The 25,539-nt window shown below is 42.4% G+C and overlaps 1 protein-coding gene across 1 annotated transcript; it reads left to right on the forward strand.

The window, feature by feature from the left end:
- The first annotated feature begins 15,057 nt into the window (after positions 1–15,057).
- LOC115112371 (ammonium transporter Rh type C) lies at positions 15,058–20,697 on the forward strand. The gene is made up of 11 exons (XM_029639391.1): positions 15,058–15,348; positions 16,094–16,286; positions 16,760–16,910; positions 17,096–17,243; positions 17,430–17,596; positions 17,877–18,014; positions 18,264–18,400; positions 18,716–18,840; positions 18,959–19,032; positions 19,279–19,364; positions 19,593–20,697. Exons 1-11 carry the CDS (start codon positions 15,123–15,125, stop codon positions 19,630–19,632), a joined length of 1,485 nt encoding a protein of 494 aa, XP_029495251.1. The 5' UTR covers positions 15,058–15,122; the 3' UTR covers positions 19,633–20,697.
- Positions 20,698–25,539: the final 4,842 nt, after the last annotated feature.

Here is a 25,539-nt window from a genome sequence, read left to right on the forward strand (position 1 = left end):
CAACAATGATATTCGTTTGCAAACACTTGACACGTAGCCCAACTTTTTAACATTTATGACTTTGAAGCTTTTGTACATAAGCTCGCACCGCATATCTCATATATCCCAGCTTTACATGGGTCAGGAGAAATTCTTAATTTTACATCAATAATACAGAAACGCCTTCCTCCCTCTTTCCATTCACAGTGTGGGTTAAGCAACGTGAATCAACTACCAGTAAAATACTACTTGAGTAAAAGTCTAAAGGTATTTGGTTTTAAATATACTTAAATATCAAAGTAAATGTAATTGCTGAAATATACTTAAGTATCAAAAGTAAAAGTATAAATCATTTAAAATTCCTTATATTAAGCAAACCAGAGGGCACCATTTTTTTTTTTTTTAATTTATGGATAGCCAGGGGCACACTCCAACACCAGACATAATTTACAAGCATTTGTGTTTAGTGAGTCCGCCAGATCAGAGGCAGTAGGGATGACCAGAAATGTTGTCTTGATAAGTGTGTGCATTGGACATTTTCCTGTTCAAAATGTAATGAGTACTTTTGGGTGTCAGGGAAAATACATGCAGTAAAAAGTACATTGTTCTCTTTAGGAATGTAGTGAAGTAAAAAAAGTTGTCAAAAATATAAATATTAAAGTAAAGTGCAGATACCCCAAAAAACTACTTAAGTCGTACTTTAAAGTATTTTTACATAAGTGCTTTACACCCGTGTTTCCCAAACTCGATCCTGGGGCCTCCCCTGGGCACACATTGTGGGTTTTGCCCAAGCACTAGAAAGCTGATTCAAATAGTCAACTCATCATCAAGCTTCAATTATTTCAATCAGCTGTGCAGTGCTTGGGCAAACAAAATCAAACGTGCATCCAGGGGGGGGGGGGGGGGGGGGATACCTTGCTTTATATCACTGCATGTTCTTTGAACAGATACAATTTCAAAGCTAGTGTAGTTTGTACAGTTGCAGTTACAGAGCTAGTACATCTAGTACAGATGACATTTCATTGCTAATAAAGATTTTCAAAGCTAGTACAGCAAAAGCAGCTAGTACAGCAAAGTGTTGGGAATAGTCCATTTTTAAACATTAGCTGTAATGGTACTTTAACATTTAATTGAGTCAGGGCCTGATTTATAGCTAGTTTTGGTTGGCTCCTCCGCTCTACGAGCCTGTCCACTTTACTTACTACCCTACTGGTTGAGCTTTGAACCACAATGACTTCAGGGCCTGAATGTCACAGGATGACCAGGGTAGGGGTCAAAATAACACAAAATGCTGCTGCATAAACATTCCAATTCATAAAAGCGTGCTTCTTCTATGTGCAAAAACTCCAATAATCTCCAAACTTCTCAGAAGCCTATCTCCCCATCCCTCAGCGTTACCTGGGATGTTTTTGTCCACACATCACGATGCAGGAAACCTTATGACACTGGCAGGGGTTTTGAATCAGTCTGTGACATCTTAAAAGTGAGTTATCACATGATTAGCCATTGTGAAGGGTTTCACGTCAGTGAGGTATGATGAAGTGTATCTCTGTTGTAGATCAGTGATCTCTGCTCTCTACTATGAGTGAGCGTGGGTCGGTGTCACCCAGAGAGAGTTGTCTGTCTCTCATTCCTCTACGCTATCACCTATCTCATGAATGCATACTGTATGTCTCTGTAACAGTCTGAGGAAAAAAATGTACAGTTGCTAACTCCATAAGCATCAACCAAGGTACACAAACAAAGGAGCAAACTGGAAATGTATCACATAAATCACATTTGATTCGTTTTCACAGTAGAGATCGTACAAGGAGCGTTCTGAGACAAAGGTAAACAATCACTGGGCTTGGGCCTTAATGGAACTTTTACTGTTGTTCCTGTTTTCTTTGGCTTGGTTTCTATTACTGTGGTATGGCAATGCTATTATGCAGAATGGGTGGATTATAAATCGTCTTGAGTTGTAAATCCCTGACTTAAAGGAAAAACCCACTCCAAAACGTTTCATTAGTCTACTGTTGATACAATCCCCAAATGTTTTGCACATTAGCATTCAAGTTTTCAAGATATTCGACAAAGTGTCATTTGCCACATCATCATGATGCAAAACGCATAGTTTATTTTTCTGTAAGCCTGCAAGGTGGAAAAATCTGCCGTTCTACCCTTGAGCAAGGTAGTTAACCTCAAACAACATCTGCTTCCCGGATGCCGATGATGTCGATGTCAATTAAGGCAGCCCCCCCCGCACCTCTCTGATTCAGAGGGGTTGGGTTAAAGGCAGAAGACACATTTCGGTTGAATACATTCAGTTGTACAACTGACTACGTATCCCCTTTCCCTTCCCATCTCCGATGTTGTGTCATTCATATTCACTGTCTCTCTCCTTCACAGCCATATCCTGTTCCCAGATTGGTGCTATCATTCCAACTCCTTGTCAAAGACATGATAATTCAATAAGTAGTTGGCAAGAGAGAAAAAAAACAGACTGGCACCAAGGCAATCACAGCTAAGTTTAAGGAGAGAGGGCCCTGTTGCTTTACATTGTACATCTTCTCTTATCCTCAAAGCTCAAGTGGTTTTACAACCCTCAGTGGTGTCAGAGATGGTTAATAGTGTTATTGTATTGCAGCACTGGCAGGCAAACCACATTCACTGTTTTAGGCAGAGAGGGGTAAGAAAGCAATACTCAGAAATTGCCTGAAGTATCTGTGGTAAGCTGTTCTGTGACTCACATGCCAATTGATTCATGATATCTTATGCTACATCGCTAGTGGAATGTATCAGCGCTGCGACAATGACAGTTGAGGACACCACACCATGTGATAGAGAGCGTTGTAGGAATGTAGCTTTGAAGATAACGATCTGGGTGCCTCCATATTCCTCGGTCACATTCTTTCAGTGATTAGTTTTGTCTCTAATGGTTAGTTATTCGAAGGCTGTTCGGGCTCATAACAATGAGGAGGTGAGACCCAGTCATACATTACTTTTTGAATAAGGTTGTTGTATTATTCCCAACCATCAGAGAACTCCTTATTAGACAACCTATTAGATATGCAAGGCACTTTTGTCCTCGTTCAATTTCTTCTTCTTTTTTTACAGACAAATTAGGCCTACTCATAAATTAAGCCTACTCATAAAACATACAAGTTTTATCCCGTAGTTGAAGCCTCAATGCCAGTTGAGTTACACTATCACTTATTATCATGCCAATGTCATGGTTGGCTTGACAATGACAGCAATTAAGGGGTGGCAGGTGGCATAGTGGTTAGAGCGTTGTGTAGGCAATTCAAAGGTTGCTGGATCGAATCCCTGAGCTGATAAGGTAAAAATCTGTTGTTCTGTCCCTGAACAAGGCAGTTAACTCACTGTTCTCTGGTAGGCTATCATTGTAAATAATAATTTGTTCTTAACTGACTTGCCTAGTTAATTATAGGTTACATTTATTTATTTTTTTGTTGGCAAGGCAACGAACAGAGATGGAACCAGGCTACCATAGTTGAACACTGGAGATAACATTGTAAAGAGACACCTCAAACCTAATCTAAAATGCAAAATAGCTATTACAGCACAATTGACAATCATTACAGCATTCTTATCATTGTATTTCATGTTGATTACATACAGTACAACATCAATTTAGGTTTTACCTAACAGTTTTTTATGCTTATGTCACTAAGATCTTGTACAGTACCAATACCACGAGTTTGTCCATAAATTCCCTCTGATTATCAACTCTCAAAAACTACAGTAGATGTTAGAATAGCAAAAGAACGCTCCAGGGCCTTGATCATAGTTAAGATAAGAGTCGTCAGCAAGACACCAACTAAGACAGCAACCGACATCATGCTGCGTTTGCGTCTGTCACGTGTGTTCTTATCAGGCCCCATGTGCACGCGTCGCCTTCATACCTAGAAAACACATGCATTTAGGAGGATGTTCTCTTCTAGTACAGGTGCTCAGGCCTTTATTGATACAGCATACTGAGTTCACTAAGGGTTGTTTCAGAAGAGGAATATTCCATAATACTGTATTTCATCATATATATAGTAGTTGGCCTATGTGGTTAGCAACCGGTACCATTAGAAGATATTGAAATTAATTTTGTATGTCTTTTCAATGACTGATCAATGAAAGTAGAGTTTGGTAGGGGCTCAGTCAAGGCAAATTATAACTCAAAATCACAGCTAAAGTTGGGGGTCTACTGAAAACCACAACAGGGAGTCTCCAAGGTAATCAAATCAACATTGATCCATATCAAGGTCCAGGTGAGAGTCATTTTCTTTACTGAACATTTGTTTCAGGATTAGATTACTTGAATTTCTAATTCTCACACTCTTATTCTCTCCCTATCCTGAACAAAACATTAAGATTCCAGATTCCATTTAATTGAAAAGCCATTTCATTCAATATGCTTTGTTAAGAATACATATTTAGTAGTAAGCTTATGTTATCCCACATTATACTTCCAGTTACCTCTGGCTATGCACATATATCCCAGGCCTGCTGTTCAGTGAAGGCAGCGTGGCACATGGAGTTACCGGATGCCCTTATAGCCTCAGATACACCTCATTACCACTTTGGGCAGATGACTGGACAGATATTGCTCTATGTGTGTCTATTTAAATTGATACAGACATAAACAAAACATTTGGTATGTTATCCTGCAGGCCTGTGTTGTCTGCCAGAATTCCCCCTGTTGCCTGCAGTGTTCATTTAAGATCAATCCACAAATCAGCATCAACAGAAGTCAGGGCACCAAGTAGTACACTATCAACTCAAACATCACCATCAACAGAAGTCAGGGCACCAAGCAGTACACTATCAACTCAAACATCACCATCAACAGAAGTCAGGGCACCAAGCAGTACACTAACAACTCAAACATCACCATCAATAGAAGTCAGGGCACCAAGCAGTACACTATCAACTCAAACATCACCATCAACAGAAGTCAGGGCACCAAGCAGTACACTATCAACTCAAACATCACCATCAACAGAAGTCAGGGCACCAAGCAGTACACTATCAACTCAAACATCACCATCAACAGAAGTCAGGGCACCAAGCAGTACACTATCAACTCAAACATCACCATCAACAGAAGTCAGGGCACCAAGTAGTACACTATCAACTCAAACATCAGCATCAACAGAAGTCAGGGCACCAAGTAGTACACTATCAACCCAAACATCACCATCAACAGGACAACCAAGCTGCTATGTAGGCTGTAAATTAGTATATTTTATATTGCACTGACCTTAAATGATATCAATAATGCACCAACTAAACAGCAAGCTATGCGTAGAAGATCTGGTACTGTAATTTGCATAGCCTTGGTACTCATCTCAATATTATTAGGCTACATGAATTATGTCTGCTCAAATGGATTAAGGAAGACAGACATTGTCAAATAGGTCCTCACATGTTAAACAAAAAGGATAATTTGTTTGTCCAAACATAAATATTTAACCCTTTCACACGTACCATCACACGGGTGTGATCGTTCTACAGTGGTCCCTGAAGCGTACGATCACACCCGTGTGTTTAGAACACTCGTTTAGAATGTTCCTTTAGAACAGTTTCGAATGACGCAACAATCAGCGTTTGAGCTGGCCACACTTTTTCAGAAACTATTTACACAAACACAGTCCTTACAAAGTTATGTCCAGAATGTCAGCAGTTTATTTTTGGATGCATTGTTCAGATATTCACAGAAGTAAATATAGCATAAAACAATCATCCTAACGAAAAATGTAACATTTGTCCTATTTGACGAAAGATTGACCCAACACAAGCAGTCATATTTTCTAACTCTCGGCTGACGGCAATATCCCCCAAGATGCAAATACAGTTCATGTTAACTACAATATGAATGAGCTAATAGCAATTACTATATATAATTAATCACATCACGGGTGAGCTCACCATTGATCGAAATAACTAGGTAAAACACTTCATAGAAATCGAAAGTAATCCAGATTAGTTTCAGCGTGCAGCCATGCATTTTTTCCTCACAGAAACCGAAGATAATAAGAGAAGACGAGATGAGTTTGGTCTGTTTGTAGTATGCATGTTGAAGGGGTGTGTCATCTACCGTCGTTCACATCCCACCATTAACTTCCGGAAGTCCTCAAAAATTTGTGAACTCTTACTCACCTCATTTTGTTGTAACATCTTTGGTCAAACAGACGTGAATCCCAGAATGCATTGTATGTCAACAAACATGGCTACAGCTGGAATTAGCTTAGCTCATCATAATCAGTACAACCTTCAAAAAAGTAAATGTGCCCATTACAATCTGTGCAAGAATGAATGCATAGTTGTCATAGAATTGAAAACACGTGAATAAAATCGTAAATACACAAATAATTACCACACAAAACATTTTCTGATAGTGATTTATTGATCAGTCAACCCGTAACCTCCCACTCTGCGCCATTCAGTGTTGTTGTTTATGTATGTAGCTAGTGAGCTAAACTGTAGCATTTAACAATGTCTTTCAAAAGGAGACAACTCACAAATGTGGAAAAGATTTTTTAAAATTCTGACAATGAGTCTGAGTATGAAAGTCAGAATCAGATTCTGACAGTGACAGTGAGGAGCTGCCCTCAACCTTGTAGCCATTGAGAACCCTGAATCTAAATTTCCCTTGTCAACTGAGGAAGTACCAGGTCCCTTTGAAGATGCTGGTGGTGATGGAGGCAGACAGTGGATGAAGACAGGAGTTCTGTGGTAGCTGGAAGGCCACCAGTCATTTCACCCCACCTGGCCCTGCTGTCTGCTTTGACGAGTCCCAGTCTGGAGTGCAACAACACTCCGTTCCCCTTGCCATTTCCAACTGAGGCAGAGTGCTTCAGTTGTTTCTCCAGAGGAGCTGGTGGGAGAGATAGTTGAGGAGACCAATCAATATGCCTTAGAGCTACAGGAGAAGAGAGAGCCAGGAGTGAGGGGGAAACCGCTAAATGGGTGACAACCACAATTAGTGAAATGTATACCTTCCTGGTGACAGTCCTTCTCATGGGAATAGTAAAGAAGAACTCCCTAAGAGAATACTGGAGCACAGATCCTATGTTTGCAACTCCCTTCTTTGCCTCCCTCTTTTCCCAAGATCGCTCCTAGTTCTTCTGCGATGCCTGCATTTTGTCAACAATGCTACTGCCATCCTAAGTGACCCGTTATACAAAATAAGAAATGTTCTTATCAGCCTGACATCAGCATTTGGTCGGGTCCCATACAAGGACCTATGCATTGATGAGTCCCTGATGTTATGGAAAGGTAGGCTGGCGTTCCGTCAATATATTCCCTCCAAAAGGCACAGGTTTGGAGTCAAGTTCTTTGTCATGTGCGACGTGAAGACAGGATTTGTCCAGGATATTATAGTTTACACAGGGTCCACCACTGACATCAAACATTATGATGGGCTTGGGGTGTCAGGGTCCGTGGTGATGACCATGCTGGCTCCTCATCTCGGCAAGGGACACACTTTGTACGTGGACAATTGGTACAGCAGTCCCACACTCTTCCAGCATCTGCTCTCCAACAGCACAGGGGCATGTGGCACAGTCAGGTCGAACAGGAAGGGGATGCCGGCATTCGGATGCAGGAAGATGCAGAGAGGGGAGGTGGAGTTCCAAGAGAACGGTCAACAGCTGGCAGTAAAGTGGCATGACAAGCGAGACGTCCATGTCCTCTCCACTGTCCATACAGCAACCATGTCAGGGAAGGTGGACCACCTGACCGGAGAGAGAAAGATCAAACCAGATTGTGTGCTTGATTATAACCTCAAAATGGGGGCCGTGGATAAGGCAGACATGATAAACAGCTTTGTGGAATGCACACGGAAAACGAACAAGTGGTATAAGAAGATATTTTTCCATCTGATCGACACTGCTGTCCTCAACGGCAGCATAGTTCACCGCCAACTAACAGGTGAGATGATTACTGAACAAGGTATTTTTGTAATTGGATGTACAGTTCACATACAAATCCATTATGCAATTATAGTGACAATATCTCACCCACCTCCCCACTGCCTCATCATCCTCTAACTTTCCTCATCCTCCCCACTCCCTCATAGGTAAAGTAATTACCTACCAAAAATACAGAGAGAACCTCATGAGAGAGCTGCTGGAGGAGCACCACACCCTCGGCGCCCATCCACTGGGGGTCGTCCTGCAGACAATCCCCTACGCCTCACTGCACGACATTTTCCCTGCAAAGTCCCTCAAACTGCTTCTCAGTCGCACACGGAGGCATTGCAAAGTCTGCCTGTCTGGCGCCAGGAGAAGTAAGCAGAGGAAGATGACAAAATACATGTGTCTAGCTTGTGATACACCTCTATGTATTTCACCATGCATCACATACTCAAGCATTATTGAGCACATCTGCAGCAATAGGTGACTGACTGACCTGACATGTGACTTGACAGGTGACCAGCCATGATACTATGCCTTAGAGATGGGGGTGGAAATGCAGTTGTTGTTCAGTCACTGCATGGATATTAAATATGGGTTACGCATATTCAGTTTTTTGTCCTCTAGTAAAACAAGTTGTTGAAATAACTACCAGTACTGCAATAAAATAGATGAATATTACATATTGGCATGCGTTTTCTTGCTGTGTTTTCATCCAGTACAACTGTTAAGGAGTGTACGTTAGCCAAAAGCTGTCCTCATTCTTATGCTCCAAAGATGTCCAGCTTCAGTTATGATATTGGCAAATAATGTTTCTGAAAGTACAGAATAAAGAGGAATTATTCATTAGAATACAATATAAGGATATAGCATAAAACAATACTACAAAGAAGTAACATAATAAACACTGCTATAAAAAAATAGTTTATTGCATTGACAAAATCACCAGTAAGAAACTCTTTGAGCTCCACAAGGGGGCAAGGCAGGGCAGAACAGAGCTTATGCTGAATAGACCAAATAAACAAACCATGGTCATATTTTTTATTTATTTAACTAGGCAAGTAATGTAAGAACAAATTATTATTTACAATGATGGCCTACACCGGCCAAACTCGGACAACGCTGGGCCATTGTGCGCTGCCTATGGGACTCCCAATCAGCCAGGTGTGATACAGCCTGGATTTGAACCAGGGTGTCTGTAGTGCCATAGACCGCTGCGCCACTTGGGAGTCATAAGGCCAGGGTAGCTTCAAAATACAACACAAGCTAATAGTTTTCTGACGCAACTAGCATTGTTTTACAGAGCTAATAGAATAATGTAGCTAGGTAACATGATTGACAATAACACCATAAAGGTTATAAAATGTGTAACGTTACCTCACGTGTCCGCAGTTATAAGGAATATATTATGATCTACACAGAAACGGCATACGGAAACTATTATTATAACTATTATAACGTAATAAGGCACTTACTTTGATGGAAACGCAGCCTGGATTTGAACCAGGGAGTCTGTAGTGACACCTCTAGTACTGATGTGCTGTGCCTTTGACCGCTGCACCACTTGAGAGTCCTAGCCAAAATGCAACACAAGATAATACTTCTCTGACGCATTTAGCATTGTTTTTTTTAGAAGAATGTGGCTACATAGCACGATTGACTATAACATCTAAACGTTTCCGCGGTGATAAAGAATATACACAAATATATTATTCATACAGTACGCTACAATAGAAATGTGGAATAGAAAATGTGAACACGTGTGCAGATCCTGTTCTGACGGGAGATGAGCAAATGTCTGCAGACGTGAACTGCACAAACAATTGGGAAGAATTTTGTCCCTGTCAGAAATGTCCCAAAAATGTAATTATCCGCAAAAGTAAAAATGACTATTTTTATGTGAATGAATGAGGAGGCGGAACACACCTAAATTCAAACTGTTTTTAGAAAATAAAAACTTGTTTGAAAATCATTTTAAATTGAAGTTAAAACAACTTATAAATATAAACAGGCTGCGTGCTTTAGTTTGAGGGCAGCGCGGATAAAATGTACTGTTACGTATCAATCACATTCTGGAATGGAGAGAACATTCTAACATCACGTGCATAAAAAAACTCACGCTGGGGCGACCGTTAGAGATATTTGGAACTCACGCATGAAAGGGTTAAATACATGTTAATTCATACATAACAGACAGCGGATAGGGCAATATCCCCCCCAAGATGCAAATACAGTTCATGTTAACTCAAAGCAGCCAAAGTTGAGGTTGCTGATCCATCAGCTGCTTTCTTAAATAAACACTGCAGGTAGAAGGGGATACAACACAGTGCTGTGGGATAACATACCAAATGTGTTGTTTATGTCTGGTGTTCAACCTTCCTAAGTTCTCCCATGTCATCATGCTCCACACTCCAATGGCTTGGCGCTCCTGGTGTTTGCCTACGGAGCAGCAAGGGGAACTGCCCCTCCTTTCCTTTAGGCTATGCTCAAACCCTACGTCCCAACCCAAGCACTCCGTTCAGCCACCCCTGGTCTCTTAGCCCACCACAAAGGGAGGGCAGCTCCCGCACAGCCCAGTCAAAGCTCTTCTCTGTCCTGGCACCCCAATGGTGGAACAAGCTTCCCCCTACAGTCAGGACAGGGTTCCTTGCCCCTCTTCCAAAAACCTCTGAAACCCTACCTCTTTGAAGAATATCTTAAATTACTCTCACGTACCATCTAAACTGCTGTCTATTTTTCATACACAACAATGTTGTGGTTTCAACAGGCTTTTCCGTTGCGATGTCACGGAAGACCCATCTGCTAGCCATTTATTTCACTGTAGCTCCTAGTACAGCTCAACGTGCCTTAAATAGCTCTTTTGTCACACACCCCACACATGGGGAGACCTCACCTGGCATAGCTGGTGTCTCCAGAGATGCAAGCCCTCTCATCATCACCCAATGCCTAGGTTTCCCCCACTGTACTCACATCCTACCATACCCTTGTCTGTACATTAAGCCCTGAATCTATTCTACCACGCCCAGAAATCTGCCCCTTTTATTCTCTGTTCCCAACACACTAGACGGCCAGTTCTTATAGCCTTTAGCAGTACCCTTATCCTACTCCTCCTCTGTTCCTCTGGTGATGTAGAGGTTAACCCGGGCCCTGTGGCCCCCAGCATCACACCTACTCTCCAGGCTTAGATTTAGTTGACTTCTGTAACTGGAAAAGCCTTGGATTTATGCATGTTAACATCAGAAGCCTCCTCCCTAAGTTTGTTTTATTCACTGCTTTAGTACACTCTGCCAACCCTACTGTCCTAACCGTGTCTGAATCATGGTTTGGAAGGCCACCAAAAATCCTGAAATTTCCTTCCCCAACGACAACGTTTTCCATCAAGCTAGAACCGCCAAAGGGGGTGGAGTTGCAATCTACTGCAGAGATAGCCTGCAGAGTTCTGTCATACTATCCAGGTCTGTGCCCAAACAGTTCAAGCTTCTACTTTTAAAAATCCACCTTTCCAGAAATAAGTCTCTCACTATTGCCGTTTGTTATAGACCCTGGACACTATATGTGAATTGATTGCCCCCCCCATCTATCTTCAGAGTTCGTACTGTTACGTGACCTAAACTGGCATATGTTTAGCACCCCGGCCATCCTACAATCTAAGCTAGATGCCCTCAATCTCACACAAATTATCAAGGAACATACCAGGTACAACCCTAAATCCGTAAACATGGGGACCCTCATAGATATCATCCTGACCAACCTGCCCTCTAAATACACCTCTGCTGTCTTCAACCAGGATCTCAGCGATCACTGCCTCATTGCATGTGTCCGTATTGGGCCCGCGGTCAAACGACCACGCCTCATCACTGTCAAATGTTCCCTAAAACACTTCAGCGAACAGGACTTTCTAACCGACCTGTCCCGGGTATCCTGGAAGGATATTGACCTCATCCCGTCAGTCGAGGATGCCTGGTTGTTCTTTAAAAGTGCTTTCCTCAAGCATGCCCCATTCAAAAATGTAAAACTAAGAACAGATATGGCCCTTGGTTCACTCCAGACTTGACTGCCCTTGACCAGCACAAAAACATCCTGTGGCGTACTGCATTAGCATTGAATAGCCCCCGCGATATGCAACTTTTCAGGGAAGTCAGGAACCAATATACACAGTCAGTTAGGAAAGCTAAAGCTAGATTTTTCAAACAGAAATCTGCATCCTGTGGCACTAATTCCAAAAAGTTTTGGGACAGCAGGTATATTGCACTGGTCATCCCCAAAGCCAACACCCCCTTTGGCCGCCTTTCCTTCCAGTTCTCTGCTGCCAATGACTGGAACGAATTGCAAAAATTACTGAAGCTGGAGACATGTCTCCTTCACTAACTTTAAGCATCAGCAGTCAGAGCAGCTTACCGATCACCGTATCTGTACACAGCCCACCCAACTACTTCATCCCCATATTGTTTTTTGTTTTTTTGCTCTTTTGCACCCCAGTATGTCTACTTGCACATCATCATCTGCACATCTATCACTCCAGTGTGAATGCTAAAGTGTCATTATTTTGCCACTATGGCCAATTTATTGCCTTTACCTCCCTAACCTTACTACATTTGCACAAACTGTACATATATTTTTCTATTGTGTGTTTGACTCTACGTTTGTTTATCCCATGTGTAACTGTGTTGATGTTTTTGTCGCACTGCTTTGCTTTATCTTGGCCAGGTCGCAGTTGTAAATGAGAACTTGTTCTCAACTGGCCTACCTAGTTAATAAAGGTGAAATAAAAATTATAGGAAGTACTGTACTAGTCAAACGTTTTGGACACATCTACTCATTTCAGGGGTTTTCTTTAGTTTTACTATTTTCTACATTGTAGAATAATAGTGAAGACATCAAAACGATGGAATTGCACATATGGAACCATGTAGTAACAACAAAGTGTTAAACAAATCTAAATATATTTTTTATTTGAGATTCTTCAAAGTAGCCACCCATTGCCTTGATGACAGCTTTGCACCCTCTTGGCATTCTCTCGACCATCTTCACTTGGATTTTCCAACAGTCTTGAAGGAGTTCCCACATGTGCTGAAGACTTGTTGGCTGCTTTTCCTTCACTCTGCAGTCCAACTCATCCCAAACCATCTCAATTGGGTTGAGGTTGGGTGATTGTGGAGGCTAGGTGATCTGATGCATCACTCTGTTTCTTGGTCAAATAACCCTTGCACAGCCTGGAGGTGTGTTGGGTCATTGTCCTGTTGAAAAACAAATGATAGTTCCACTAAGCGCAAGCCAGATGGGATGGCGTATCGCTGTAGAATGCTGTGGTAGCCATGCTGGTTGTGTGCCTTGAATTCTAAATAAATCACTGACAGTGTCACCATCAAAGCACCTCCACACCATTTCACATCCCCCTCCATGCTTAACGGTGGGAACCACACTTCCGAAGATCATTTGTTCACCTACTCCGCATCTCACAAAGACATGGCGGTTAGAACCAACAAATTTGCAATCAGACCAATGGACAGATTTCCACCGGTTGAATGTCATTTGCTTGTGTTTCTTGGCCCAAGCAAGTCTCTTCTTCTTATTGATGTCCTTTAGTAGTGGTTTCTTTGCAGCAATTCAACCGTGAAGGCCTGATTCACACAGTCTCCTCTGAACAGTTGACTTTGAGATGTGTCTGTTACTTGAACTCTGTGAAGCATTTATTTGGGCTGCAATTTCTGAGGCAGGTAACTCTAATGAACTTATCCTCTGCAGCAGAGGTAATTCTGGGTCTTCCTTTCCTGTGGCGGTCCTCATGAGAGACAGTTTCATCATAGCTGTTGATGGTTTTTGCAACTGCACAATTTTCATAGTTATAGTTATAGAAATTTTCCGGATTGACTGACCTTCATGTCTTAAAGTAATGAAGGACTGCCGTTTCTCTTTGCCTATTTGAGCTGTTCTTGCTATTGATGGGTTCGGATTTCTAAACTTAAATATTGTTAATAATCACTTACACTAGAGACATGAGGAGTGCCTTAGTCTTGTTTATACACCAGAAGTTAATGGGTATCTGTTGGAGGAATGTATATGGTTGGGTCAGGAGGAGCTAGGGGGCTTTGGGAGGTGCTGAGTAGAGGAGAGGCAATCACATAATTGCGGTCACTGATAATGGAGAGCCGTGGATTAGTGAGGAAGGGGGTTGAGGTCAGGTCACATTAAGGGAGAAGGAAGAGTTTATTGCCTACATCACTTAACATCCTGAATAGTAATAAAGGTGTAATATTTAGAGGGAAGGAGGAGACTCCTCCCAAATTGGGGTATATATACTACCACTGGTGGACATATGTTTTTGTCTTATGCAGCTGTATGACCCAATGGGTGAATAAACTTGGTTTAAGCTTTACTAATCGTCCGTGTGTTTTACTCGGTTCATTGAGAACCTAACACAATAATATGGACTTGGTCTTCTACCACCCCTACCTTGTCACAACACAACTGATTTGTTCAAAAACGAAAAAACTCCACAAATTACATTTTAACAAAGCACACCTGTTAATTGAAATGCATTCCAGTTGAGTATGCAAGCTGTCATCAAGGCAAATGGTGGCTACTTTGAAGAATCTCAAATATAACATATATTTGGATTTGTTTAACACTTTTTTGGTTACTAGACCATATGTGTTATTTCATAGTTTTGATGTCTTCACTATTATACTACAATGCAGAAAATAGTAAAAATAAAGAAAAACCCTGGAATGAGTAGGTGTGTCCAAACTTTTGACTGGTACTGTGTACAATCGTATGTCTTACCCGGTTGTACAGTACAATAGCATACAAATTGGATGACTTAACGTATCATACATCTTGGAGGATGTATAGTATTATACTTCTTTCTCTGAGACCAGGTTGCTTGTTGCCCAGTAACAACAAAGGAGATCTCCTCTAACAACAAAAAATGGCAACAAAATAAAAAAAGTTTTCCTCTAACCCCTCTTATGCAACATGTTGTTTGGGACAAACAATCAAATGCACAGGACTATCTGCTGCCTCGTGCCAGATGTCATCTATCAAGGTGCCAGAGGGCAGGAAGGGGGAGGGAGGGTTTGGCGCTGGGTAGGGCAACAGCTGGCTCACACTGAGGACACACCTCTCTTTGGTCCATATATACCTGTGCTGATACAGCCTGTAGTTTCAGGGTCACAGCCACACTCAGGGCAGGTCAAAGAGCTTCACTGTCTCAGTACTTACTCAGCCTCCACCATGGGGAATTGCATCCAGGGATGCAAAGACTACTTCTCTCAGCAAAAGAACACCAACATCCGTCTTACACTGCCGGTAGTCTGCTTCGTCTGGCAGATTGCCATGATCATCCTCTTCGGAGTCTTCATCCGCTACGACGAGGAGTCGGACACACACTGGGTAGAGACCAAGGCCCATCACAACATCACCAGCGACATAGAGAATGACTTCTACTTCAGATACCCCAGTAAGTACATTCATAATCACAGGTCTGCCTGGTGCATCCTTTAGGTTGACAATATACAGTAAATGTATAATTCATGGTTTCATCTTCATTGAAATGATAAAGAATCAGGTTGTTAATAAGAAGCATGCTTGCTGTTTGATCAGATGACAACCTTTGATCTCTAGGATGTTTGACAATTTCCCCTGTGAAATCCCCTGGACAACGATCTCAGTCTGAGTTATTTTGAAAGCATCTATTCATTAGTGGACAGATGCAGTGGCAGTCCAAATTTGCCTCTCTAACGTGGGTTAAAACTACCTACCCTCTTTACCAAATGTAGGTCAGTGGTTATTTCCAATTTGTCTGATTCAAGCTTGGTTTATGCCAGCTTCTGATGGTGCATCTTTGCTGATAGCCAGGCTGAATGAGTGACAAGTTAAGTTTACTTGTGATGTTATGTGGCATCTGTTTACTCTTGTAATATGATGTGTTTTGATTTGTCAGGGATTATATCCTACCTGTAGCTCTGGCGTGTAAACTGATAGGGTGTGTATCATAAACGTGCTAATCTGATGATGACATTTCCAGTTGAACATGTCGACTTAACAGCTATAAAACTTTGACCAAATGGTACAGGACTGATTTTTTATTTTAAAAACTATGCAACTGAGACCCCCTTGCATTGGATGCAATAACATGTTGCATTAACTATTAGGATTTATTTCACACTTTGAATAATTCTCTCTCTCATTCTCCTTCTAACCAGGCTTCCAGGATGTCCATGTGATGATCTTTGTGGGTTTCGGGTTCCTCATGACTTTCTTGAAGAGGTACAGCTTCGGTGCGGTCGGCTTCAACTTCCTCATTGCCTCCTTCGGCCTGCAGTGGGCTCTGCTTATGCAAGGCTGGTTCCACTCTCTAGACCCCCAGACAGGAAAGATCTTAATCGGTGTTGAAAGGTATGCAACCGCACTGATGTGCATCTATGAGGCTGCAATTTGTTCAGTAATTAGAGTGAGAACTGATGAGGTGTGCACACACATAGGAGAGGGGAGGAGGCTTAATCAGTGACTTGCTACTCATACTGAAACAATGGCAGAATGGTTATTTTACCTTTATTTAACTAGGCAAGTCAGTTAAGAACAAATTATTATTTTTAATGATGGCCTAGGAACAGTGGGTTAACTGCCTTGTTCATGAGCAGAATGACAGATTTGTACCTTGGGGATTTGATATTGCAACGTTTCGGTTACTAGTCCAACGCTCTAACCACTAGGCTACCCTGAAAGACCTGAAGGAGGATTACCTGAAGGAGGATTACTTACTGATCTAGTCATTCAGGTTTTACTACTGTATACATGACTGACTCTCTCGCATGACTCTCCAGTAATAATCTGTCTCCACCCGACCCGCCTGTGTCTTCTATCTGCAGTCTGATCAATGCTGACTTCTGTGTGGCGGGCTGTCTCATAGCCTACGGGGCAGTGCTGGGCAAAGTCAGCCCGGTCCAGCTGTTGGTTATGACCCTGTTTGGTGTCACTCTGTTCGCTGTGGAAGAGTACATCATTCTGAACTTACTTCATGTGAGTCCCATCAAGCACTTTCTGGGCGTACAACTATTAAATTAAACACACTGTATTAGCCATGGTTGAATTCATTTAATTTAACCCTGATATAGTAACTTATTTATCTAACCTCAATGGCCTGCAGCCACGTAATCACATGGTTTGGTACACCTGGTAACAAATGACTGTTTCTGTCCCCACAGGCTAGGGATGCCGGTGGCTCCATGGTTATTCACACCTTTGGAGGTTATTATGGTCTGACCATTTCCTGGGTCCTTTACCGACCTAATTTACACCAGAGCAAGCGTATGCAGGGCTCTGTGTACCACTCCGATATCTTCGCCATGATCGGTGAGTTAGTTGTCCATTGCATAAACATATGAATGGTTCTGATTTGCTCTGTGTGGGTTTCACTCCCTCTGGTGATGGTGACCTATCTTTAGTTTGTAGAAGTTTTCTGCCATGGCACTGTTCCTGTTCTGAAGTGTGTGTAATGATCGGTGTGTTTTAACTGTGTTGTCCCTTCTCTCTCCTCAGGCACACTGTTCCTGTGGATGTTCTGGCCCAGTTTCAACTCGGCCATTACTGACCATGGAGACGGTCAGCACAGGGCAGTTATCAACACCTACCTGTGTCTGGCCTCCACTGTCCTCACCACAGTGGCCATCTCCAGCCTCTCCCAGAAGACTGGCAAGCTCGACATGGCAAGGAACCGTGTGTGTGTGTGTGCGTGTGTGCGTGTGTGCGTGCGTGCGTGCGTGCGTGTGTGCGTGCGTGCGTGTGTGCGTGTGTGTGTGTGTGTGTGTGTGTGTGTGTGTGTGTGTGTGTGCGTGCGTGTGTGTGTGTTTGGACGTACATTCTCTGTAACTGTGTATTTGTGACACTAACTGACAACCTCTCAGTCTGCACAATCTTCCTCTGCGCTCATCTTGTTGACTGACAAGTTTACGAGTGTCATGACTGGTGCTCTCTCTTGCTTAACAGGTGCATATCCAGAATTCCACCCTGGCGGGGGGTGTTGCCTTGGGGACAGCGGCTGAGTTTATGATCTCTCCCTACGGCGCTCTGATCGTGGGCTTCTTCTGCGGCATCATCTCTACCATGGGCTACATCTTCATTTCTGTGAGTCTCACCCCTGGTCACTCACAGCTTGTTTTGTAGGCTTAGTAGGATCTGTCCAAAGAAAATCATGACAACTCTTACAACTCTTATTTTCTTCTTATGAATGATGTTGAGCCACACACAAAAAAAGGTATAGCACTCTAAATGGCTGCCTAATCTTTATTGGGCAGATTCCTTTGCCATAAACGGTAATACACTATTTGGCTGTGTTGCGGGTATGTTGTTAAACCTTTCCCCGTCTCCTCCCAGCCCTTCTTGGAGAAGACACTGAAGATTCAGGACACGTGTGGAATACACAACCTGCACGCCATGCCTGGGGTGATTGGCGGGATAGTTGGAGCCATCACTGCTGCAGCTGCCAGCGAGTCAGTCTACGGAAAGCAGGGGTGAGTCAGGAGACCCGAGGGTCTAAGGCTACACAGCCAAACCACATGAACCTGAACATGCATCCTTGTTACCAGACAATCAGAACACATATTCCCCCACAACCTCTCATCAACCAATCATATCACACAGTTACTGTATGTCACAGGTCATATCTTAAACGATTAATGTCATTTTACGCCAAACAAATTATGTCACAGTCACAGTTTAGCCTGTAATCTGACAGTTAGTTGGAAATATACAGTCATTAGAAGACTCAACATAAAGCCTAAATATGGGACACAATCTGATTCTGTACATTGTTATTTTCCGTCCAGGTTGATCAACACGTTTGACTTCACTGGAGACTTTAAGGACAGAACCGTGTTAACTCAGGGTGGATACCAGGCCGCTGGAATGTGTGTGTCCATCGTCTTTGGGGTTGTAGGCGGAGCTATAGTCGGTGAGTTTAGCCAGCCATGGGCATTTTATAGGGTGACCTAGAGGTGACATGGGTCGTATAGAGGGTGACGTGCCTGAAGGAGAGGGACTGAAGTTGACACTATCTCCTCTGTTCACAGGTTCCATCCTGAAGTTACCCATCTGGGGAGATCCTGCTGATGAGAACTGTTTCGATGATGAGGTGTACTGGGAGGTAAGTGAACCAGCCACTCATCACCTGCTGTTCACAATACAACCACTGGGTGGTGCCATTGTCTTTGATTTAGTCTCACGTGATGAACTACAGACCACCTTTGAGATCTTCATCTGAATTTGTATGACTAAATGGAGGGAAAAAAACTATAGTAGACAATAGAACTATTGCATTACATTGACCACACTGAAGACATTTCACACAAGTATGAAAATAAAACCTAAATCACCTATGATTTCTTCACAGCTCCCTGATGAAGAGGAGGAGCATCATGAGAGCATCCCTCCCATTCTGGAGTACAACAACCACATGATCCACAAGCAGCAAGACCTGTAAGTCCATTCAGCATGCTCTGTTTGACCATATCACAAAACTAGTTTGTGATTTGTTGAAGTTATAATCAAGGATTCGTTTTGAATACAGTACTTGTTTATAGATAATCCAATCTTTTTTCAAACCATTATGTTCTCTGTTGATTGTAATGACTAATCATTCCACAGGATAGAATAGTGTAGGAAAAAATGTTTGTTTCACTTTCTGTCATATTTTGCTCCTAACAGATCTGAGTCCAACTTCTCTGTGGAACACTGTGAAAGCTAAATACAGAGGTGTGAGGACACCACCACCCAAACATGTCCTGCTGGACCATGGAATTACCACGGAAATCCAACAGACAACCGCACTCCCCCTAAATGAAGGCACCTATACAAGGCACATTAAAACATTCTTTCTTGCATCTTATGTTAAGGTCATTACCTAAATTTGAAGCCATTAGATACTGTACGTGCCTTCACCCCTCCCCCCACCAGCCACCACCCACTCCATTAGATCACATACACTTCCTATATGGATATGCACTGGCACGGAACATTGTGTCCTGAATTCTGGTAGAATGCTGATCTATTGAAAGGACCTCTAAGATCTGCACTTAATCCACATGATGTGTGTCTAACTATAACCTACCACAGAAAATGGCCAATAGAGCTTTTCCTGAGCATTGGTATACTGTGTAATATATATATATATATATATATAACAATCACACACTGTGAAATCTTTGATCAAAACCACTGAATTGAATGAGGATGAGGAAAGGATTTTTCATGAAATTACTTTGACCAATCCTCATTCTGTGGCCTTGTATGTTGTACATTTTCTTCCCATTTTCTTTTCAGAGAAAATTGTATGTTAATATAGCTGGTGCAAAGAGTAAAGAGATGCAAAGATGAAAGATGTAAAGAGGACAGTAGTTTACTTTTAGTTCAAAGTGAATATTTTGTCTCTAGTGCTCTGAAAAACCAAAAGTAATTGTGCTCTATTTTCACAATGCAGGAGTACCCTTTGAGTCCCCAATATGATCGTTTTCTTTGTTTGGGATAAAGATTTAAAGTATTTAACCAAAGAGTTAGTTTTGAGGTGTAGAAGTACATTTAAACTTTACTTGAACGTTTTTGGTGACATGATGTATTTAAACAGCTTTTAAAGCTATGTACATGCCAACACATTTTCATCACTATCTCTAATGATTCAATGTATCCCCTGCCTTCTGAGATGCCCTCTATGTCTTCCACCTCTTAATTATGTTTTTACTGTACTGTTAAAATCATGTTTATTTAAATGTTGCTACTCATATAACTTAATAAATCAAATGTGAGGTTAAATATACTGTTTGCCTCTTCTCCTTGATAGCTCCACAGTCATGCAAAATGAATGTTAGTATGTGTATATCTGATGTCATGCTCAGTGTGAATGAGAAGATACTGTACACAAGATATAAATACAGACCAGCATGATCAACATGAACTGTAACAGGTGGGGCCTTTTGAATGTCCACCACTATGGTGAGGTAATGAAGGGCTAAAATCAATGACCTTCTATCCTTTTAAAAGGCAACTGCAGTCAGCAAATACGGAGAGGGGAACCGCTTTTCACTGCACGCAAAATTACTTTTTCACAGCAGATTAGGAACATGAACGTAACACGTTAGGAGACTGAGGTTAAAGGTTAAGAAAAAGGATTTGGGTCAGAGCTAGCAAAAACGAACCTGCTACAAAAATCACTTTCTATGGAAGTGCCGTGAAAAGTACCCCTTTTTGGAGAGACTAGTACTATGGGGCATGCACCATGTGACCATGTCTGTTTGAGGATGATGAATTGTTTGGTGATTGTTTGAAAGTCATGGTAAGTCTTCTATTTCAGTTCAGTAATATTATTTGAATTGTTTTGAATATATTAATCATGTAAATGTTATTGACTGTAGTTGTAACAAGATGGGACAGATTACAACCAAGGAGAGTTTGAAAGGAGTTTTATTATGTAAGTTGCCTCTGAAATTGATCTAATGTCTGTATATTTGCAAGTTTAAATATGACTAACTGGCATTTTCATGTATTTTCTAGAGGCTTAATACAGCAGCTGTATTTTAACTTTGATAAAACAGTTTTTTAGTCTAAAGCCACTAACCCAAAAGTTTAGCTATTTATTTGTATTGAGTACATTCTTGGTTAGAGTTTAGGCAGGCCTATCGCTGCCTGTTTTTTGAGTGCTCCAACTTGTTTAACAGGAATTAATCCTTTTTTTGAAAATTTTCTTGGGCTATCACTATATTCTTGGTTAGGCTAGTGCTTCAGTGGTAACTTAAAGGTGTGTTTGAAAAGTGTGTTGCGCTCAACTGTTTTCCTCATAGAAGTGCTGTAAATCACTATTTTCTAGTCTAATTACTCTGAACATACCTACCAGGAATCAGCTTTGGACCTTTATTGTGTGATGCTATTGTATGTAGGGTGCTCTGTCCTGTCTACACTAAGTGAGATCTTAGACCAGCACCTTTGACCTCACCCTGTGTTCAAATCTGAGCTAGTAAAAAAAAAAGAACCTGCTCCTTGAGCCACAGCCAGTCTGAGAGGGACGTAGCAGGGTTCTCTGTCCTGACTCACGAGGCACACCCCAATGTCATTGTGACCTAGCCTGGCCACTTCCTCCGGTCAAAGTTGGGAGTTGGAGGGCTTAGAGAGGTCAATCCAGGGGCCCAAGGGGCTGTATTACATAACCAGAGACACTTGTTTAGCCTTATATGGCAACATGTTAGAGGTTAAAGGTTAGATCAATCTCTGTCACACTCTGTGAAGTGAAGAGCACCCCTCTGACTAACTGTCAGAGGCCTGGTGTTGGCCCTACCATCTGTTACTCTCAGCCAAGTCCCTCCCCTCATCTCTCGCTCTGTGTTTTCTGTGAACAGGTATTATTTTAATGTATTGTTGTGTATTTTAATGTGTATATGGATGTGTAGTTTTGTGTGTATATTGTATTTTGATGTGTATTGTTGTGCTATACAGGGCTCATCTGGAAAAGAGACCTTGGTCTCAGCATTGACTCCCTGTCAAAATAAAGGTTAAATATGCCACTGATGTGGAATATGTCCTGTGTCTTCTGTCTGAGACTCTCTATGGTATGTTCATTATAGGTCTGACAGACATGATTATCACCATCATTGTACCAAGTACCCCTGAATAACTCTTACTTTCACTCTCATATACCCATACACATTTCTATTTCAAGAGTATCTGCATCAGGTCAAAGAGGGAGGTTATTAGTAGGACCATAAACACAGACAGAAAGCAAACCATATCATTGCTCGCTGAGCATATATGTGGGTGTGGTGGGTTAAGGAGAGGGGATGAGCTGGCCTGATAGAGGTCTGTGGCCTGTCCATTTTCGTCATACCAGACTGGTCACCCTCAAGGGCAACCTTTCCAATCCCAGGATTCTCATGGTAATGAGGCCTAACAGAGATCCCGGGTCACTGGACAGACTAGTCAATAGGGTCATTTCCTGATCCATCACCATGGCGTTTAATGAACTCTAAACACTCTGTGTGGACACTAGCTTTGTGCCTGCCTGGCAAACCAGCTGGTTTTATGAGTGAAGAGAACACAATACATTTTGATTTATATATTTAAGCTTAATTATGATGTTACTTATCTTAACTATCAGTTTGAACACAATAGTTTGCTGAATATTTTCCCAGGGACCATTTATTCACAATGGAAATGGTCTTCCACAGGAATGAGTGGCAAAATATACTGTATATACCTGCATTTGGAGAGAATTGGACAGCTTCCTCATAATGAATCTACTCTGGAGTAAGTTCAGTGAGCGCATGTCCCTAGGTTTGGCCCCTGAGTCCTGAAGTGACTTTATGAGGAATTCCTCACTTCTAATCCTGATGGGAGGAAAGTCAACCAGAGGAACCCTGACACTAAGGCAGTATGCAACAACTCCAGCCCAGGTTTAGGGGATTACATGGGATAAATTAGATGGACAGCAGGGGAGAGCAGGGAGGGTGGAGCAGCGATTTCCCTGATTCACATAGCTTTCCCATGAGGAGGAGGGATTGGAGCTTCAAACGGAGGGAGAGAGAATGCTAGACAGAAGAGGAAAAGAATGAGACTGGGGGGGAGAAAGTGAGAGGGAAATGGCTTCAAATATCTTCTTCTGGCTAATCAAACAAGGCTGTGGGAGTTTGGGGGGGCGACAGAGGGGGATGGAGGCGGGATGCAGAAGGCAGGAGGAGGAGGAGGCAGTGGGACTGTAACAGAGATGTCCCTGTTAATCCTGTGTTTGAAGAGTGTAGGAGGACAGGCAGGTGGGCAGACCCTCCTATAGTCCCGGGGTGCTGGAGGAGAGTGGAGGGAGCTCCTCTCCTGGATCACATGACCCTGGGAGTGTGTGTGAAACCACTCTACCCACCATTGTCCCCCTGGGGCCAGCACCATGTGAAAGGCTGCAGAAAGCCTGTAATCAGATTAAAGGTTGCTGGGAAGAGGGGGGGGCAGATTTTCGGGGAACGTGAAGGGGGGGTGGTCGCTCTCTAATCAATACCTGCCATTGAAGTGCAGGAGAGGGGCTAAATAACGCAGCAGGTGGGTGTGGGGTACTGGGCCGCAGGGACAAATTGGCCTGTTGTTGGAGGGGGGATAACGGCTGGGCCAGGAGGAGTGGCACAATCAGTAAGCTTGTAGTGTGGTAGAATGGGTGGGTGGGAAAGGGGGGACCGGGAGAACTCAAAAGGTGGCGGCCCTCTCCCCTCCCGCCCTGGTAATTATATCACTTTTGTGAGCTGATTGGAGCAGGCTGCAGGGTCCATCTGGGCTGATAGATCTCTATTCTCAGACTCACACTGGTCTCACCAACCCACCACTCAATGAACTATCAGGGGCTCCTCTGCTCTTAACAGGACTCATCATCATCAGGCTTCCTGAGAGGTCTGTCCCTGTCAGTCAGCCATCACACAACACCACAGCTCCCTAATGACAGACAATAGGCTTCTCTTTGCTTCCCTCCAGGTCCCAGGTGGAGCATTAATGGAGAAAGAACTTCAACTAGTCGCACCATTTCATTGTAACACTGAGGCTGTGGATGGTCTTTTGTGCTTAGGTGCTTGAATGGATGTGATGTGGAAGGAATGAATGTGAAAGAGGTTTCTGGTTGGAAAGGACACCCTCTTGAAACATTCTGGAAAGTGAGAATTATCAGGGGTGGAATAATACATAAAGGAAACTTCTCATCTCCGTGTTTCCACACACTGAACTAGGCCTATTGCCATATTTTTTTAATTGAACCTTTATTTAACCAGGTAAGTCAATTAAAAACAAATTCTTATTTACAATAACGGCCTGGCAAGACGCAAAATGGCGCCTGTGAGGACGGGGGATAAGAAAAATGATGTAAGACAAAATGGACAACACAGACAGAAGACGCTGGCAACAGCACAAATACACCGGCAAACAAACAGTGGATGTGGTGTTTGTTAAGTAAAACAACATGCTTCCTTACGTAAGGAAACGCAAACTAGTGACATCAGGTGACAATTAGAAACAACTCCTACCAGATCCTGGCACTTTAGATTGGCTTGGAGGGAATTCCAAGACCAGGGGACTGAGTAATGAAAGGACTTTTTTCCATGCTCGGTTCTAAATTTTCAGGATTGTTATCATAAAACAACATTGAGATTTGAGCTTGTTTTCATTTCGAGCTAGAAGAGAGGATAGATAAAATGTCAGTTTCCCAAAAATGGCCTTCTAAATAAGAATGTACCAGTGTTTGAGCCTGAGTGTTGCTAGTGATGTCCACAGCACAGTAGAGAGCACATGGATGAGTTAGACGTCTCTGATTGGTGACAAAACGAAGGGCCCCACATGAAAAAATAATACGGTTTACTATAGAATACTACGGTACTTATTATAGAATTCTGTAGTATACTGTAGAAAACTATACTACGCAATATAGTATACCTCAATCATGTGTATACTTACTATAGAATGTTGGAGTTTTCCCACTGTCTCCAGGTCAGGTAAAGCTCCGCCTTATCTCAGCTCACTGGTCACCATAGCAACACCCACCTGTAGCACACGCTCCAGCAGGTATATTTGACTGGTCGTCCCCAAAGCCAACACCTCCTTTGGCCGCCTTTCCTTTCAGTTCTCTGAAGCCAATGACTGGAACGAA

The sequence above is a fragment of the Oncorhynchus nerka genome, linkage group LG27 (assembly GCF_034236695.1).
Source record: "Oncorhynchus nerka isolate Pitt River linkage group LG27, Oner_Uvic_2.0, whole genome shotgun sequence".
Lineage (NCBI taxonomy): Eukaryota > Metazoa > Chordata > Actinopteri > Salmoniformes > Salmonidae > Oncorhynchus > Oncorhynchus nerka.

Coding starts and splice junctions, on each gene's coding strand:
- LOC115112371 (XM_029639391.1), top strand. CDS start 15,123: ATGGGGAATTGCATCCAGGGATGCAAAGACTACTTCTCTCAGCAAAAG. Junction 18,401..18,715: donor TCAGTCTACGGAAAGCAGGG/GTGAGTCAGGAG, acceptor TTTTCCGTCCAG/GTTGATCAACACGTTTGACT. Junction 18,841..18,958: donor TGTAGGCGGAGCTATAGTCG/GTGAGTTTAGCC, acceptor CTCTGTTCACAG/GTTCCATCCTGAAGTTACCC.